Source organism: Thermobia domestica, chromosome 6 (genome assembly GCF_964235325.1).
Source record: "Thermobia domestica chromosome 6, izTheDome1.hap1.1, whole genome shotgun sequence".
Taxonomy (NCBI): domain Eukaryota; kingdom Metazoa; phylum Arthropoda; class Insecta; order Zygentoma; family Lepismatidae; genus Thermobia; species Thermobia domestica.
Window position 1 is genome coordinate 135,788,677 of NC_137459.1, and position 16,869 is coordinate 135,805,545.

A 16,869-nucleotide genomic window follows, 5' to 3' on the forward strand; every position below is an offset into this window, starting at 1 on the left:
TTGATTTTGGTCCGCGCTTCTTCGATTTGTCGCGGAGAATCGCGAAGGGACCAACACGAACTATCGCCAGTCATGTGCATGCCGTTATTATTATATATTATTTTTTCCTGACGAATTGTCCCTAAAGTGAGCTATGGGGGTCAAGAGTAACGCCTGGCTCTACATCATGAAGTGAAAAATCTTGACATGAGTGCGTATAATTGTATAAATTTAGATAACAACTGTACCCGATCATTTGAAAGTAAATATGGGAGAATCATGAAATAAAGTAAATAGATGCGCATCATTTTCTTATAAAATTATATGGCGAACGGACATTATCTGATCTCAAACGGTTATCGTCGAATATACATGGTTACAGGAGCACTCTGATTAGCCAAATTTAAAATACCTCAAGGATTTTTGCCCCTACAAGCTACTTTTTCTTCATCGCCCCCGTGGCCAATTCGGAAGAGCACGCGCCTACTAATGCAAAGGTTGTTAGATCGCGCCCACCAAGGGGCAGTTTTTTAAAACTTTTTAAAGTGTTTTTCAGACTCTCCTTAATGTAAACAAATTACGCATACAGGCGATTTAAAGTATTTTGGGGGAGTAGTTTTGTGGTTCATTGGCGTTTTGTCGTGTCTCTACCACTGGTGGGCCGCTGGTGGTATAATTTTTAAAACGGAAGAGGGACCACCGCCGATCGTTGCTGCGGGGCTGCCAATTTTTGGCGAGATGTCGCTAGTTGTCCATCGATGGTCCACCGTCGTTTACGCATGAAGTACGGATTAACGTGAATCCGAACCACATGAGCTCCCGCGGGAAATCGAAACCCACTGTATTTCCTCTTTCTCAATTTGTTTCTCAAGTAATATCGATCATTTTCGATAATTTTTACAAACTAACTCACTATCTATTTACCATATGTAGAAAGTTCACCCCCTCTCCATAAAGGAGAATGTTAAAAACTGTTAGGAGACGTTCTGTTCATTTTCAATAAAGAGTTAATATACTGAATTTCAGCTCCGTAAGTTTAATGGCTTGTGAGATACTCAATTTTTTCACAAGTACTCGGATCCCCACTATCCCTTAGAATATTATTATAATAAACACAATATGATAACATCACAGTTTGGACTAAGGCCTAAGTATATACCTAAAGCCATTTTATTTGACTGCAATTTGGCAGTGATGATTATGCGCACACAGTTACATTTATTTTTATATAATAATTTATATATTACAATGATTCAAAAATGTATTGTTTCCTGTAGTTAGCTCCTCTAAAGCTCACAGGCTGTGTCTCGAAAGCCAAGTAGTAGTATACGTCTTATTGCTATTGTTACAATTACAAATATCAATATCCAAAAATTTCTTAAGTTTTCTTTTCACTTAGAGATAGTCAACTCAGGTAAGTAAACATAAACAAATGAAAAAGGGAAATGGAGGCCTTGAAAGTAAAACGTAGACAAATTCACTAGCGTTCAGAAGTATATTTTTAAATCACGCTCGACCCTACTCACAGGAGCTAAATGCACGATTCTGGTAAGTTGGAATAATCCGTTTCTCTCCACGTAGCAGAAATATAGCAAAACTGAAGTGTCTGTTACTGGCGGTCTTCGTGGCCGAAAGTACTAGCGCAATAGGCTAGTAATTATAATTGCTTTTGGTGTGGGTTCAAACCCGGGCCAAGGAATTTTTTTTTATTTTTATGTTTCCTTTTTAAAATTTTCAAAACACTTTTTTTTATTAAGGAGCGGGTTAGAAGGAGGAGGAGGAGGAGCGGGTTAGAAGCCCCGCAGGGCTCGTTTTGTTCCACCCTGACTGCTATGATGTAAATTTAACCTCAACAGCTTCAATTTTCTTTTTCTTCAATTCCAACAAAGTGACAATGTTCTTTTATTAGTACTATAATACACAATACATACACCAGAAGGCTTGGACACTCGCAAGTTGCAACCAGTCAGAAACGTGTTTTTAGCTTCTGTAGCTAGGGTCGAGGGTGAAAAAATATGCTGTTCAAGAGATACTGTCTACAATGCAGTGAACAGAGTGGGTTGGTGAGTCAGAGTGGGTCACGGTGGGTGGTGGGTTGCAGTGGGTTAGGGTGGATGATGGGTCGCAGTGGGTCGCATGCTGTTGACTCACGACCCACTGACCCACTCAGAAAACTTGATCCATTTGATCCACTCCAACTCTGGATTTGACACTACATAGAAGATGGAAGACCAAATTGCATGTTCACCATATTTTATTGTTTTACTTCAGGCAAGGGAAGAACGCGCGAATAGTGTTTGTGATTTTTACTGTCCTCAATGTTTCTATCTTTTTGTCCCTGTTCTTAAAGAATTAGGGGAAAAACTAAAAGTGAGTAAAACGCGTAAAAATAGGAAACAAGGTGCTGAGGAAGGTTCGTTAAATTAGTAAACTTAAAAAAAATAATCCAGTACCCTGAAACACCAGATTCCAATCAATATGAGCATCTGTCCAATGCCGTGCCTTGAAAATTCAGGGCCCGAGGCGAGAGCATATGGCAGCGCCTCCGTACATATGAGTTGTCAATTTAAAGTTGACTTCTCTGGACTATTATTTCTACATAATACTTTACTATTTTATCATGACTGAAATCAGAAAGCTTCAGCTTTATTACACTGGAATCGTAAAAGTGTGTAATTACTGAATTCGCTGCAGCTCCATTTTTTTCTTCTCCCAAAACAGTGATGTCTTAGAGTAGTGGGTTAAGCGTTAGTTTCATAATGTTGGGGACGCGAGTTCGATACCGGCTGTGTCAATTCAGCAAACTTTTATAATTTGCTATACTGATACTTCTGATGTATACTAACCAGAGTTGGCATGGGTCAATGAAAACTTGATCCACGATCCACTGACCCACCACCCACCATGACCCACTCTGACCCACCACCCACTGTGACCCATAACCCACCGTGACCCACAACCCACCATGAACCACTTCTTGCTAAGTGTTTCAAAACTGACCAAGAAAAATCGTTATCAGATTTAAGTCTAACAAGCAGATTGTCGATGAGAAGTTGCAAAAATCGGGTATCAATTTCCACGACAGAGTGCAAACGGGGATTTCCCCTTATGAATTTCCAGATGACTGATATTAGAAATAGACTAAGTGCTCAAAGATTTTCTAACTAGTTGCTCATCAATGTTAATGGCCCACCGCTAGACAAGCTCAAAGTAGACGAGCTAGTTATTTCTTGGCTGAAGGATGGACATCATTACGGTGCGGATGATTTACCACGGAGAAGCTCTGGAGGCCAACAGGAAATAAACCCGATTTCAAATTTGTTTTAAGGTGGAAAATTACGAGTTATGGAAAATGTATACTTGTATTACTAATGGCTTATTTGTGTTATTCAACTTTGTACCTAATTTTTAGTAAGTCTCTTCTTTGCTTCAGGTAAACTACTTTCAATAAATATTCATAATAATTGCAATTATCCATATTTGTAACTTAAATTTAACATGGTGTTTTAGTGATTATACAAATTACAATTATGAGCATACTTTATGGAGATGCTCTCACATAGGGTACCCGAGCACATTTATACACTATAAAAACTGATTTTTCAAGTATTTTGTGAGAAAAAATACTGTGAACTGAGAAATCATAACCTTTTCCATATTGTACAGGGGATTTTCCTGCGAATAGAAGTTTGTTTTGGAATGCGTTCAGAAATTACCTGTTGCAAGAATACTCTCTTAGTACAAGTATATTTTAGGCACACACCAATTCCCCACACCCTGAACTGTTTCAATTTCCTCACTGACAAACACTTTACCATTTTATATCGTAAAGGTCAGATCCAATGTTATTGTAACAGAGTGGTGCTTGAGCGATTGACTAAAAATTCAAACTCCGATTGCTGACAATTTCAGTCTTGTTTCATTACAACTATAAACTCTTTACTTGGTACATAAGAGACCGTGGATCGTGTTCAGAGTTGATGACGATGGATTTTGGTGAGTTAGAGCAGGTTACAGTGGATGAGAGTGGTTCATGGTGGGTGGTGGGTCACGGTGGGTTGTGGGTCATAGTGAGTCATGGTGGGTGGTGGGTCAAGTTTTCATTGACCCACGCCAACTCTGGTTAGTATGCATCAGAAGTATCAGTATAGCAAATTATAAAAGTTTGCTGAATTGACAGCCGGTATCGAACTCGCGTCCCCAACATTATGAAACTAACGCTTAACCCACTACTCTAAGACATCACTGTTTTGGGAGAAGGAAAAATGGAGCTGCAGCAAATTCAGTAATTACACACTTTTACGATTCCAGTGTAATAAAGCTGAAGCTTTCTGATTTCAGTCATGATAAAATAGTAAAGTATTATGCAGAAATAATAGTCCAGAGAAGTCAACTTTAAATTGACAACTCATATTTACGGATGCGCTGCCATATGCTCTCGCCTCGGGCCCTGATTTTTCAAGGCATGGCATTGGACAGATGCTCATATTGATTGGAATCTGGAGTTTCAGGGTACTGGATTATTTTTTTAGTTAACTAATTTAACGAACCTTCCTCAGCACCTTGCTTCCTATTTTTACGCGGTTTACTCACTTTTAGTTTTTCCACTAACTCTTTAAGAACAGGGACAAAAACATAGAAACATTGAGGGCAGTAAAAATCACAAACACTATTCGCGCGTTCTTCCCTTGCCTGAAGTAAAACAATAAAATATGGTGAACATGCAATTTGGTCTTCCATCTTCTATGTAGTGTCAAATCCAGAGTTGGAGTGGGTCAAATGGATCAAGTTTTCTGAGTGGGTCAGTGGGTCGTGAGTCAACAGCATGCGATCCAATATTGAGGTTAACATATGCTGTTCATTGGACAACACGCTCTGAACCAGAGAGATGGATCTGAGAATGGAGAAATGTTTCGTGCGCCATCTACTCACAATTTTACTTGCATAAAGACTTGACTCAGTGCTACCAAATGCTGTCAGTGCCGAGAAAAGTTACGTGTAAGTTGGGTTGCATCTGTCTAGGCGTTCGCACAACTGCAAATGACCTGAACCCCAAATAATGGAATTAGAGCACTTAGGGAGGAGATACTTTTGTGGTTCGGTGTACGCTTGTTGTCTGCGATAAAACAAGGCACATGCAGTAATTCGGTGCGCTCGCTAAGTTTTCTTAACATGAAAAGCTTTCAGAAAAGACTGAGTAGTGCTACTAGCAGCCACTCCAACCTGTTCTATCACTGAAGTCCCTCCACTGATGCTCAAAGCGTGAGCTTGATACGTACTTTAGAAGCGTCAGCTTGATACGTAATCCACCAAGCATTACATCAAACTGGCCTTTTCGGAAGTCTTCAGGCCATAACCGTTGGACTTCCTTGGCGATTTTGTACAGAGATTAGTTACAGACAATAAAAGGCACTTGTCTATGGTTTAATACTTCCACTGCCTTCTTTACTACGTTCATTGAATTCCTAATCATGGCACAGACTTCGAAGTGTCGGGAAACAAAGGAAGTAATGCTGTTAACGAAGTTGCTTGTTCATCGTTTCCATTAGCTTCAATATCTTCTTGAATGAAATGCTGCCCAAGCACAGTGCACATCAACATTCGTATTTGAGGTTGAGTTTCTGCGAAGTAACTCACAAACTTCTTCACACCATTGTTGCTCGTCAGCTAGGAGGTTTGTATTATTAAAGAGCTTATTACATTTTGCGTCTCCTGGATATTCAGGAATCCAGAGGTGGACACTGCCGTGGCCTCAGTGTAACTCGCAGGTATTTTATGAAGCTTTTTTGATCTGTTAAACGGCGTTTTGTTTAATTTTTGTTTTCATCCCTGTTCACAATTATCCGGATGCTGAAATAGTGATATGGATGTCCCTTGAAAGTATGCCAGTGCCGATGTTGATGTTAGATTATGGTCTAAGTTATCTACAGCTGATGTAAAAGTGCCGATAGTTGCGGAGGACACACAGTTCCCACATCGTGAAAATGTTTTATATTTTAGTTTCCTACATCACTTGACAAGCTCAGAACACGACCATATGATACCGAGAGCCTCCATGTTTGATCGCTGTGGTTTGAAAATACTTTATGCTTTATACTGGCCACCAGCATTCACAGAATACTTAATCTAAATTTCAGGTTATCAATTTTTCTATCTATTTTCTTTAATTACCATCCGCCATTTTGAAAATATACCTCCATTTTTATAAGGAGCTTTGAATGCAACTATTCTTTTGCATGCAAAAAATACTATGGAACGCAAAGTGCACATACAGTAAATTTCACTGTATTAGTATTTTTTTCTAAAAAAACATAACTTTTATGTTCTTCCATTCATAGTAATTACGTTCAGCCATTTTGAAAATTGGCCGCCCTTTTGGATTAACGTGATTTTGGAAATGCCTCCATATCTTAAAATAACCAAGTGACCACAAAGAACGTTTGTATCAAATTTCATGTTGGTATACCAAAATGCAAGATTTTTCCGTTATTCTCCGGACTACAAGTCACATACGACTGGAGGTAGAAGGATGAAACAAAAACTTCACTCAATTCGAAGTTGTTTCAATGCATAGTGCTGCTTTTCCTACAGGACCCTTTTTCATGGGATACTGGATATTACTTGAAAAATTTTAAAATAAAAGACATGTCATTTGGTATATCATTGAAAATATTATGTATAAACAAACATTTTTGTAGAATTTGTTTTCGTGTCTGACACCGTGAACAAAATGGCCATACTATTTAAGAGTTTTTGCACAGTCAGACAAGACGTCCAGTCTGTATAAATAACATCAAGCTGAAGATTAGAAGATAAACAAGAAGTGAGGTAGGGAGAAGTCATAGGTCGTATCGAATGTAGAGTACGGTTTTCTCACAGGACTCTCTCGAAAATTTTAAATGGGAAGGTATTGGGAAGGAAGGCATTTGCTGTATCATTGAAAAAAATCATGAGAAAACAAACAACTTTCGTAGAAAAATAAATTCGTGTGAGACATCGTTAACGAAGTGATTCTTACACAGATTAAACTTCCAGCACTTATAAATCACAAAAAACTCAAGATAAAAAGATGAAACAAAAACTGAGGTAGGGAAATGTCGTGTGACACATTGAATGGAGCTTGATGTTTGTCTCTCAAGACTCCTATAACCCTTCTGGAATTTTTAAGGTTAATTTTAGATTAGAGGTAGTAGGTGAAGTTACTGTTTGACATGGGAGCTGGTCATCGACATGTTAGCATAAAAGAAAGTAACTTCATTCACTTATTTTGTGGGTCCATGTAAATGACAACGTTGCATTTTCATTTAAGATTGGGCGCATAAAGAGTGTATAGCCCAAAGGCTTGTCCGATTAAAAAAATCATTCACTTTAGGTTGAAAACATCATATTTGGAGACTGTTTCCCCTCTTAGATTGTGTTGTAACTCTGATAATAATAGGGCTATCGTATGTCAAGGGACTTTTGAGAAACCCTATATATATATACAATGGCGGATCCAGGATGTGATCAAGGAGGGGCTAACGTAAACCATAGTTTGCCGCTTTATCCATTGTAAAGCAGGATTTACGCCCATTTTATCCAGTGTATACCTGAGCGTCAAAAGGGGGCTATAGCCCCTATACCCCCTTGGATATGCGCCTGTATATATGTATAATATGATCCTAAGTACATCATGTTTTGCGATCCAAATTTTTGTTTGTGCAGAAATGGATGACGCTGTGCTATCCATCATGGCCATACGGATAGTGTCTATTATCACTGTCATATCACTGTGAATGAACATTAGCTTGTGTCTAAATAAACCACCTTATTAAACTACAGAATATAAATGTTGCTTTGTTCTAGGCATTGCGATGAGACGGTCACCACAGATGTTATTTTATTTTGTCTGAATAGCGGACATTTCATTGCTTATACTTCCTTGGCATTTCCATGAGATTCAGTATGTTGAAATTTATTTCCAATGCCTGAGCGCATGCGGAATAACAGAAGAGTTCACAGTTAAGTGGGACTTTATTAGACATGTATTGTTAGCCCATATCTTTTTGCAATTGTGATGGAAATATATCGAAAATTATCACCTTGGAATATGCTATTTGCGGATGACATCGTACTGGTGAGCAAAATCAAGGTAGCACTGCAAGAGAAGCATAGAGAGCATTAGATGACTGGAAAGGAGCATTGGAGAGCAAAGGACTTAGAATTAGTAAGACGGAGACAGAATATTTACATTAACCTTTCAGGAAAAAAGTAATTGAAAATACAAGAATACGACTGGTCGGATAAGAGGTGTTAATGACGAAAAAATTCAAGTGCTTGTGATCAATACTGCAGGAAAATGCACGAATAGAAGAAGGTAAAAACACTAAACAGTAGAATTAGCAGCGGTTGAAAAAAAATGGAGAGGAGCGGCAGGAGTATTGACTGACCGTAAGGTACCAATACACTTTAAGGAAAAGTTTACAAAACAGTAGTGAGACCTTCCATATTATACGGAGCGGAATGTTGGACTACGAAGAAGAGAGAGGAATAGAAGTTGCATGTTCCAGAGATAAAGATGCTGTGGTGGAATTGTGGAATAACACGGAAGAACAAAATTAAGAATAAAGTGATCCGGGGAACAGTAAAGGTAAGATCAGTAGTAGAAAAAGTGCAAGAAAAAAGGTGATGATGATTTGAACATGTAAGAAGACCTTTAGCATATTTAGCTCACCGAGTGGATGCTATGGAACTGAATGGGAAACGAGCCCGAGGGCAGCCAAAGAAAAAATGAGGGGATTGTGTGAAGAATTACATGGTGCAGTGTGGTGTCAGAGTGGATATGACACAAGATAGAAACAAGTGGAGGACAGTGATCCGGAAAGCCGACCCTAGCTAAGAAAGAAAGGCTTAGAAGAAGAAGAAGAAGCCTGTCAAAGATTACCATTTTCCAACGCAAGGTCCAAAATTCTTTCAATAAAATCTTATTATCTTCAAAATGCCACAGTGGCTCTTTTAACAGCTCAAAATAGTGAGGACGCCAGAAAGAGGCGCATGGTTGAGTGCTTTTGTGGTGACCACACATGCCCCCTTACATGGTATAATGTAGGCCCAGTACTACAAAACTATTCTCTTTGGTATACAAAAGTATAGCTGACACCCCTCCATAGTTCTCCGTCTCTCGGTTTGCTGCCGCAAAGAAAATTAAGTTTAGCGTCGTCACTGGTTCAGAATAGTTTCTTTTTTCTATTTTACTATTACTTTAATAAGGTTTCTGGCTTGGTTTTGCTACTATTAACATCATTACTTTTCCCTTCCTCCACACTATTTGACTTTTGATTCTTGAGAAGTTTACATTATCAAACTTCGTAAATAAAACCTCAGAACGAACTAGAGTAAATTTACTAGAATCTATTGTAATATGAGGAAGTACATAATTTGCATTGCATATGCCAATATGCCCTAGCATTATTATTTTAAATGCTTTGTCAAATATAGAGAAATATGATGCATAGTCAGTTTGATAAATGTTCTCATTTTTTTTAACTTCGTAGACTCACATAATATGTTAACTAATTTTCAGAATTGTGCTTGAATACAATTTTATAAATCAACTAAATGAATTAAATGAACGAAGCAAACTAATATCTGCATTTTTATATCTATTCGTAAATTTCAATTCTGTACTCCCATACCACATAAAATTCGAACTGGATTCTTGAATATTATGCTTCAATGCCTTCAAGCATAATATTCAACTGTAAAAGTTCGATATATGAAATCAAACCACCGAAAACGGTCAGTGATTTCGTAGTTTTCAGTTTGTCGCATAGCACACAACTAAAAAAAAAGAAGTAAAATAAAATAATTTTAAAAAATAAACTCGATAATGAAGAAATACAGTCACATGGATTATGGTTTGCATGTTTTAATCTCAATTGAGGGATAAAATATCAACCAAAATTCAGTTTGTCCAATCACACAAAATTCATGAAATTAAATATGTTAAAATATACTGACAGGAATTTAGATAAAGTGTTTCAGTGTAATTTGTTATCATCTTGTAACTTTAAAAGATCAATAAACTTGAATATAACAATGTTTGGATGTCAGCAGCTAATACAAAACCTTAACTAAACGTATCAGTATTGACAAAGAACTCGGTTGAATGACTGACGGCATTAACTTTGTATATTTCAAAATCTTGCATGGTAAACTGTCAACAATATCCTTCAGTTTTATTGATTTGCATACAATGAATTGATAAATGTAATTTCATCTTCCATGTAATTCAAATGTATGTGCTGAAGCTCTCTTTTGGGAGTATAAAAGAGGTATTGTTGTTTGCGTAAGAAACCGCATCGTGGACTGTGGGAAACACAATGTATTTTTCTGACAAATTGACCACGTCAGAATTATCCAAAAGACCGCACAAGGTGTCTGAAAAATAAGAGGATAGAAAATAAATTATGATATGAGAGTTTCTAATCAAATTAAAGGGCATGATAATCTATGTCTTTTTTATAAAATGAAATTACGTAATAATTAGTTTTGTACAAAATATGGAATAATATATGTTTCCTAAGAAATGAAATTATGTAATATTTGTTTTTAAATGTAAAATAACTTAAACTTCTAATCAATAGGTTAATTTGTATCTGTCCTTCAAACTGCGGCAACTGAACGAACCATGTAGGGCACAAACAAATATACAACTATATGGCATATAATTATGTTTGTAACAATATTTTCAAAATTGTTTTGCAATATAATATTCTATTATATTTTTAGAAAATGAATTGTATTCCCATGTAGCGTTAAGTCATCGTTAGCATAACGTTTATCAGAATGTCATTGGTCAATCATTTACCAACATTGGTCTAAACATTTACGGTATTGGGTCGCTTTGTAGATACAAATAAGAAGGTAGCCATGACAATTCTTCTGATGTGACATCATAATTTTGGCGACACCCGGATTAATTTATCATCTGAATAATACATACCTTTACATCCTGCTATGTAACAACATATATTTCTTTCTGTGAATTCGGCAACTATTTCTTCCAATGCTTTTAGTCCACTTGGGTCAATTGATATCAAAGAGGTTAGGTCAAGAACCAAAAATCTCACCTGCAAAGAAAGAAAAATAAAATAATTCTTTGTTGTATTTATCCCATTATTCTTATTCCTTATTATAGTTGAATACCTGTGTGACTGTACAGAATATTTGAAACAAGCGACGAGAAGATGCTTTTCAATCGATTTATCATAATTTGCTAAACATACATCAGCAAATTGTATTAGAAAGATTTTTTTTTTTTTTTTTTTGCTTTAGAGTGCTTCAAGTTCAAAGCCTACGAGAATCAAAGTATTCACAATCTCGGAGCTAAGACAAATTTAGCACTTAGTACTAAGGCGCACATAATTTGAAAGAAATTTATTAATATTATTTACAAGAATAGATAATTGCACGTTTTCAATGAAATTCTGCACAACCGATGTTGCAAGAGGAGTAAGTTGTCATTTATAGAAGGAAATTGTTACAAGCAAGCAATATAGGATTGACTCCAAAAAAATGTTGCACTGATTATAACTCTGACTTCGTCAGTCACTTCTAACTCACGGACAGTTTTTTTTCGCTATTTCACTGGGTATATAGAGTAATATATGAAGTCCTCCATTACCAGGGGTGGCTTTCCAACTAATACCAAGAAAGAAAACATTTAAAAAGCAAACAAATATGGACATTATTCTTGTATACGAATGAGAAGCAACTGAACAAGAATCTTAGTTATTTTAATATGTAATTTGCAACACTGATTTATGTCCATGAGACATTTGGCAACATAGCGTAAGTCGGGATGATTGATGTTAACCTTTGTTTGCGTGTTCCGGCTTGTCTTTCTAGCGTATGCCTGCCACCGCAAACGCTGTAATCACACTCTCACAGTACGTCCGTGAAGTTGGTTTAACTACATTCTCCGAATCCAAAAATTCTTATGTCAGGAATTAGTACCAAATTAGTCCTAATTAGTGTTGATATCATAGAGAAGTTAGGGTACTGGAAACTTGGCTTTATCAAATTCACACTGGCTTAATTACTATTTCCGAATCCAAAAGTTTTCACGCCAGGATTTAGTCTAATTATTGTTCGATTCCCAGAATTAGTGCTGGTCTCCTTGAGAAATTACAGCACAGCAAAAAATAGCTGAACCAACTTCACACTGGCCCAACCACATTTTCCGAATCCAAAAATTTTAGCGATATAAATTAGTGTCGAAATAGTGTTAATTACAGCCCCATTCACAGTACTAGTGCTGCACTCACATTTTTATAGAACATTGAATGTGTTTTGGTGGACATTACAGACGTATCCTTATAGTTTGGACTTCAAGTTAGTGAAAGGGAAGATCGCTCAGTTCAATAATGAACAGCATGACTGATAATAAAAATAAGTAATATTTTTCACTTCCCAAATCTTATTTTGATTTTTCTGTAGAATCTAAATTAACTTATCAATAAGATGTATCTATTTTTTTTTAAGAAAGAAAAATAAACCAACGTTTCTTGTGAGAATCAGATTCACTTAGTTATCCTAACAAAGAGCAAGGGGAACTAAACACTAATGTACTGTGTAAAGATTATGATAAACGGTTTTAAAAGTAATTTACCTGTGTGTGCAAATCGGGGGTATGGTTCTCTTCATCAACTTTAGATATTTTCGCCTCATTTTCTGCATCAAGCTTTCTACTAATAAGCTTACGAATTATAGATTTGAAAAATACTTCATTCGCAAAATTGAGAAGTCCGCCATATTTTATGATTATTATCCCAGGCAATTCTTTAACCTGCAAAACATTAGCTCACATAAAACCATTTGTGATATTTGTGAGTTTTTTTTTAATGACATGGAATGTTTTTACCCAAGCAACATTAAAATATTCCAAAAATAAAATAAAAACTTACTCTAAAATTTTCTTGCATATTCATAGCTCTTTCTAATGATGCATAAAATTATATCTAATAACATCTGTACCGTTACACAAGAAAAACTGGATATATTAATTGAAAACTATACCCTTGTGTTACTCGAATTGTATTAAAATTTTACACAAGCCTGGTGCAACTTTTACCTCATAGGATTTTGGAGTAAATTGTTCAAATAGTAGTGGCTAAATAAATTACCAGACATTGCGATTTGGAGTATGGAATGATTTTAATAACACGCCATTGGCGTTGTTTTACGTACAGTTGCCAAATAACTACGTTTACAAAAACATTTTTCCAATTAAACGAAACAGACTATGAGGGATAATAAAGGAGAAGAGGAAGGGATGTGTGACATATATATTTATAAGTGGTTACGAGGAGCAAAATATAGTCGACGAGAAAGAGGAACATCGTGAAATTTAAATGTTGCGATTTCACAACCACGTTCCTGAAAGAAAGAGGTGCATCGGAAAATAACCAAGAAAGTAATCAAGCCCGGTGTCGAATGGTTTTCGCTTAGCGCCGTTCCTTACAAGCTTTATGAGTTGAAATATACAGAATAACTGCAAAAGCAGCGAAAGCAGACTTTTGCTAATGCGAATTTTGCCAGACACAATTTTGTCAGCTCACAAAACTTTTTCCGTGAAATATTACGTTATTTGTTACTCGGTGTAAATCTTAAATCTAAGACCTCGGAAGCACAGTGATAGATCGTTTACCTCTGTTGCGTGAGACCCCTTGTTCAATTTCTGCTGCTGTTATTTGAGTTATGTGGTGGATAAACACCGTGTACGTGACTTTTCTCTGGGTTTTCCCGTTTCCTCCCACTTTCGTCAGCCCACCATTACATTCATTCTCATCGGTATCATCTCCTTTTGCCTACACGGAATAAACGTAGGACGTAACGCTATAAGATCTCATTTGATAGATCTCAAATATATTGCGTAAAGCTTTGCTCATAGCTGAAAATTAAGAAAAAATAATAATACAAATTCTTAACTTCAGTTTTTTACATACTTGTGACATTCTGCAAATGAATGTGCACGTTAAAAATCACAGTATAGATGTAACGCATCTATCTGATATACAAGATTTTTAAGCGGTTGTTACGTTTTTCGTAAGTCACTGTTAATAGAGTTATTAGTACCTCAACGGTCTACGTGCGAGCTGGTGTGTTGCTAGTAATATGGGGTATACGTATTTTAAAAAGATCATCGCCCTGTTATTATTTCCGCGTTCCTTCGTTCACCAACCAAGATCTTTATCACTGAATAAATGTTATTTTTACACTGCAAAATTGACATTACTCAATACGGATTCTGAGACAAACGGCCAGGCCTATGTTAACCGCAACACCGGAGCCTTGGTGTTGAAATAACATGCTGAAGTGGTAGTCGTACTGAGACTACTGATCTATATGACAATTTGTGTTATCACCATCATTTTTCTGCTGTGAATAACAATAATATAATATAAATATATTATTATTTGTTCGAATTCAATATGTAAAGGTAAAAGGAGGGCAATTTGTTGAACCACTGGAAGTTCAGGTACGAAAGGAAATAAACTAGTACATTAATGCTTTATGATGCATAAAGCATGAACGTCTCATTCAGTTTCGCGAATTGTAGAAAGTCTAACCTAAAACGGTGAGGGAGTTTAACTACATGATTCTTTTGAACCGTTGGTCATAAAGGACCGGAATTTGATTTATGCAGGCTTCTTGATTTATAGAGGGGCACTTTCTCTAAACCTTACTCCATCTCGAGTCACAAATTTACCATCAACCTCACAAACTCCCACTATCCCTCAACTTTATTCTCCATTACTCTCACTCTTCAACCTTACTCGCCTTCATCCTTACCAACTCTCATGGTTCCGCACCACCCGTTAACCTAAGTTGCCCTTATTCTCATACCACTTTAAATCCCTCAACCTCATGCATTGGTTTCAAGATTACCTCATGCTTGCTATATTGAATTTGATTATCTTTGCAGAGTTACAGAAATTTTGGAAAACTTCTCCCGAAGCGGTGGAGGAATTTAACTACTGTTACAGGTTTCTTCTAAACCGTTGAACATAGTCTCCTGAAGTGTTGTATACGTTGCTTTTTGACACAAACTACAAATAACTCATTCAGCTGCATGAATTTCAAAACTTCCACCCGCAGGACATAGAGAGTGAAAATAAGCATATTTTTTTTAATTCTTTGGACATGAGGGTGGGATAAATAGCATATAGAAGCTTTTTTAAGCATAGAATACGAATATATCATTCACTTACGAGAACTCAATATGAGGGATGAAAGGAAAGCATTTTCTGAGCCACAGGATTTAAGGGAGGATTGCAGGGCGGGGAATTTCCGAAAATCCAGTAAATTCGAATTCGCATCATCAAGTGTTATCACCAAAAATGAAACCCTTAAACATATGAAGTGTTCTGGGTTGTAAGAGCGAACTCAACAAAGATTTGTTTTGAGGAAAATGCATTTTAAACTTTCTTCATAAGGGCAAACTAACAAAACGTTCTTCAATCAATTAGCTATTATTAATATTTTTTAGTCTTCTAAAGTACGCCATACGTAAGTGGCGGAGTCTTATAGAACAGCTATTTTCTGCCGATAGGTATCAGAGTAGAAACAGTAAAATATATCGAGAAAGATTTTCTGCAATCGTTTCATCGTCCCAAGATTAGGTTCCATCTTTTCCGTTAATCCTTTACTCAAGCCAGAAGTGGTTGAAATTAATACTTTCCGATTTCAACGTTTTTCGATGTAGAGCTAAAACGGTAAGCGGTTGTTTTGCAGTCGATTCAGCTTCTCAAGGAAACATATCGTCACCATCTCCAGCACTCTACCAAAACCTTAAGTGGTTGAAATTCAGTAGTACTTCCAATGTTAATACTGATTTCCATAGAGCAAAAACGATAAAACATATCAAGAAGAGGATTTTTGTAATCAATTCAACTCTGAAGGAAAGGTTCCATATCTTAGAATGATGCTCTATTCAAACCAGAAATGGTAGAATAATTATTTCTGGCTTTTATGTTGATCGCAATAGGCAAAAAAAAAGTATTAGAGAGTGGTTTTCAGCAGTCGATTCAGCGTTTCAAAAGAATATACCATAACTACCAAAACCGGAAGTGATTGGAATTTACTAGTGCTTCCTGTTTCGCTACTACTTATTTTTGTAGAGCAAAATGGTAGGAGCTATAACAAACGTTTATCTGGACAGATTCAGCGTTCCAGGAATAAGATTTTGCCTCGACTTTTACCTATCCCCATGCCATAAACGTCGCCAACATCTAGTGGCTCACTTGCCGGTAAATGTCGATCGTCGGTACGCGTTGAAGAACTGCCGCTAGTGTACCACTGGCGGCAGGGTTTCGTCGAGTCGAAAGAAATATCTCGAGTCGGAGTATTGAAGTTACCACCGCGTACAGTGAGGACTTCATTTTGGTCCGCGCTTCTTCGATTCGTCGCGGAAAATCGCGAAGGGGCCAACACGAACTATCGCCAGTCATGTGCATGCCGTTATTATGTACTGTATATTATTTTTCCTGGCGAATTGTTCCTAAAGTGAGCTACGGGGGTCAAGAATAACCCCTGGCTCTACATCATGAGATGAGTGCGTATAATTGTATGAATTTAGATGACAACTGTAGCCGATCATTTCAAAGTGAATATGGGAGAACCATGAAATAAAGTAAATAGACGCGTATCATTTTCTTATAAAATTACATGGCGAACGGATTTTATTTAATCTCAAACGGTTATCGTCGAATATACACGGTTCCAGTTGCACTCTGCTTAGCTAAACTAGAAATACCTCATCGATTTATGCCTCTACAAGCAATGTTTTCTCCATCGCCTCCGTGGAAAAGTCGGAAGACCACGTGCCTAGCAGTCTAAAGATTGGTG

At 36.8% G+C, this 16,869-nt stretch overlaps 1 protein-coding gene across 1 annotated transcript in view; it reads right to left on the bottom strand.

Moving 5' to 3' along the window:
* Positions 1-9,889: 9,889 nt before the first annotated feature.
* LOC145687312 (prestin-like) overlaps positions 9,890-16,869 on the bottom strand; it is a 66,594-nt gene continuing 59,614 nt past the window's right edge. Inside the window, exons 8-10 of the mRNA XM_081760774.1 lie at positions 12,632-12,808; positions 10,964-11,090; positions 9,890-10,398 (exon numbers count right to left, since the gene is read on the bottom strand). Of these exons, the coding sequence (XP_081616900.1) occupies positions 10,250-10,398; positions 10,964-11,090; positions 12,632-12,808 (453 nt within the window). The 3' untranslated portion in view covers positions 9,890-10,249. The remainder of the gene's footprint in view (positions 10,399-10,963; positions 11,091-12,631; positions 12,809-16,869) is intronic.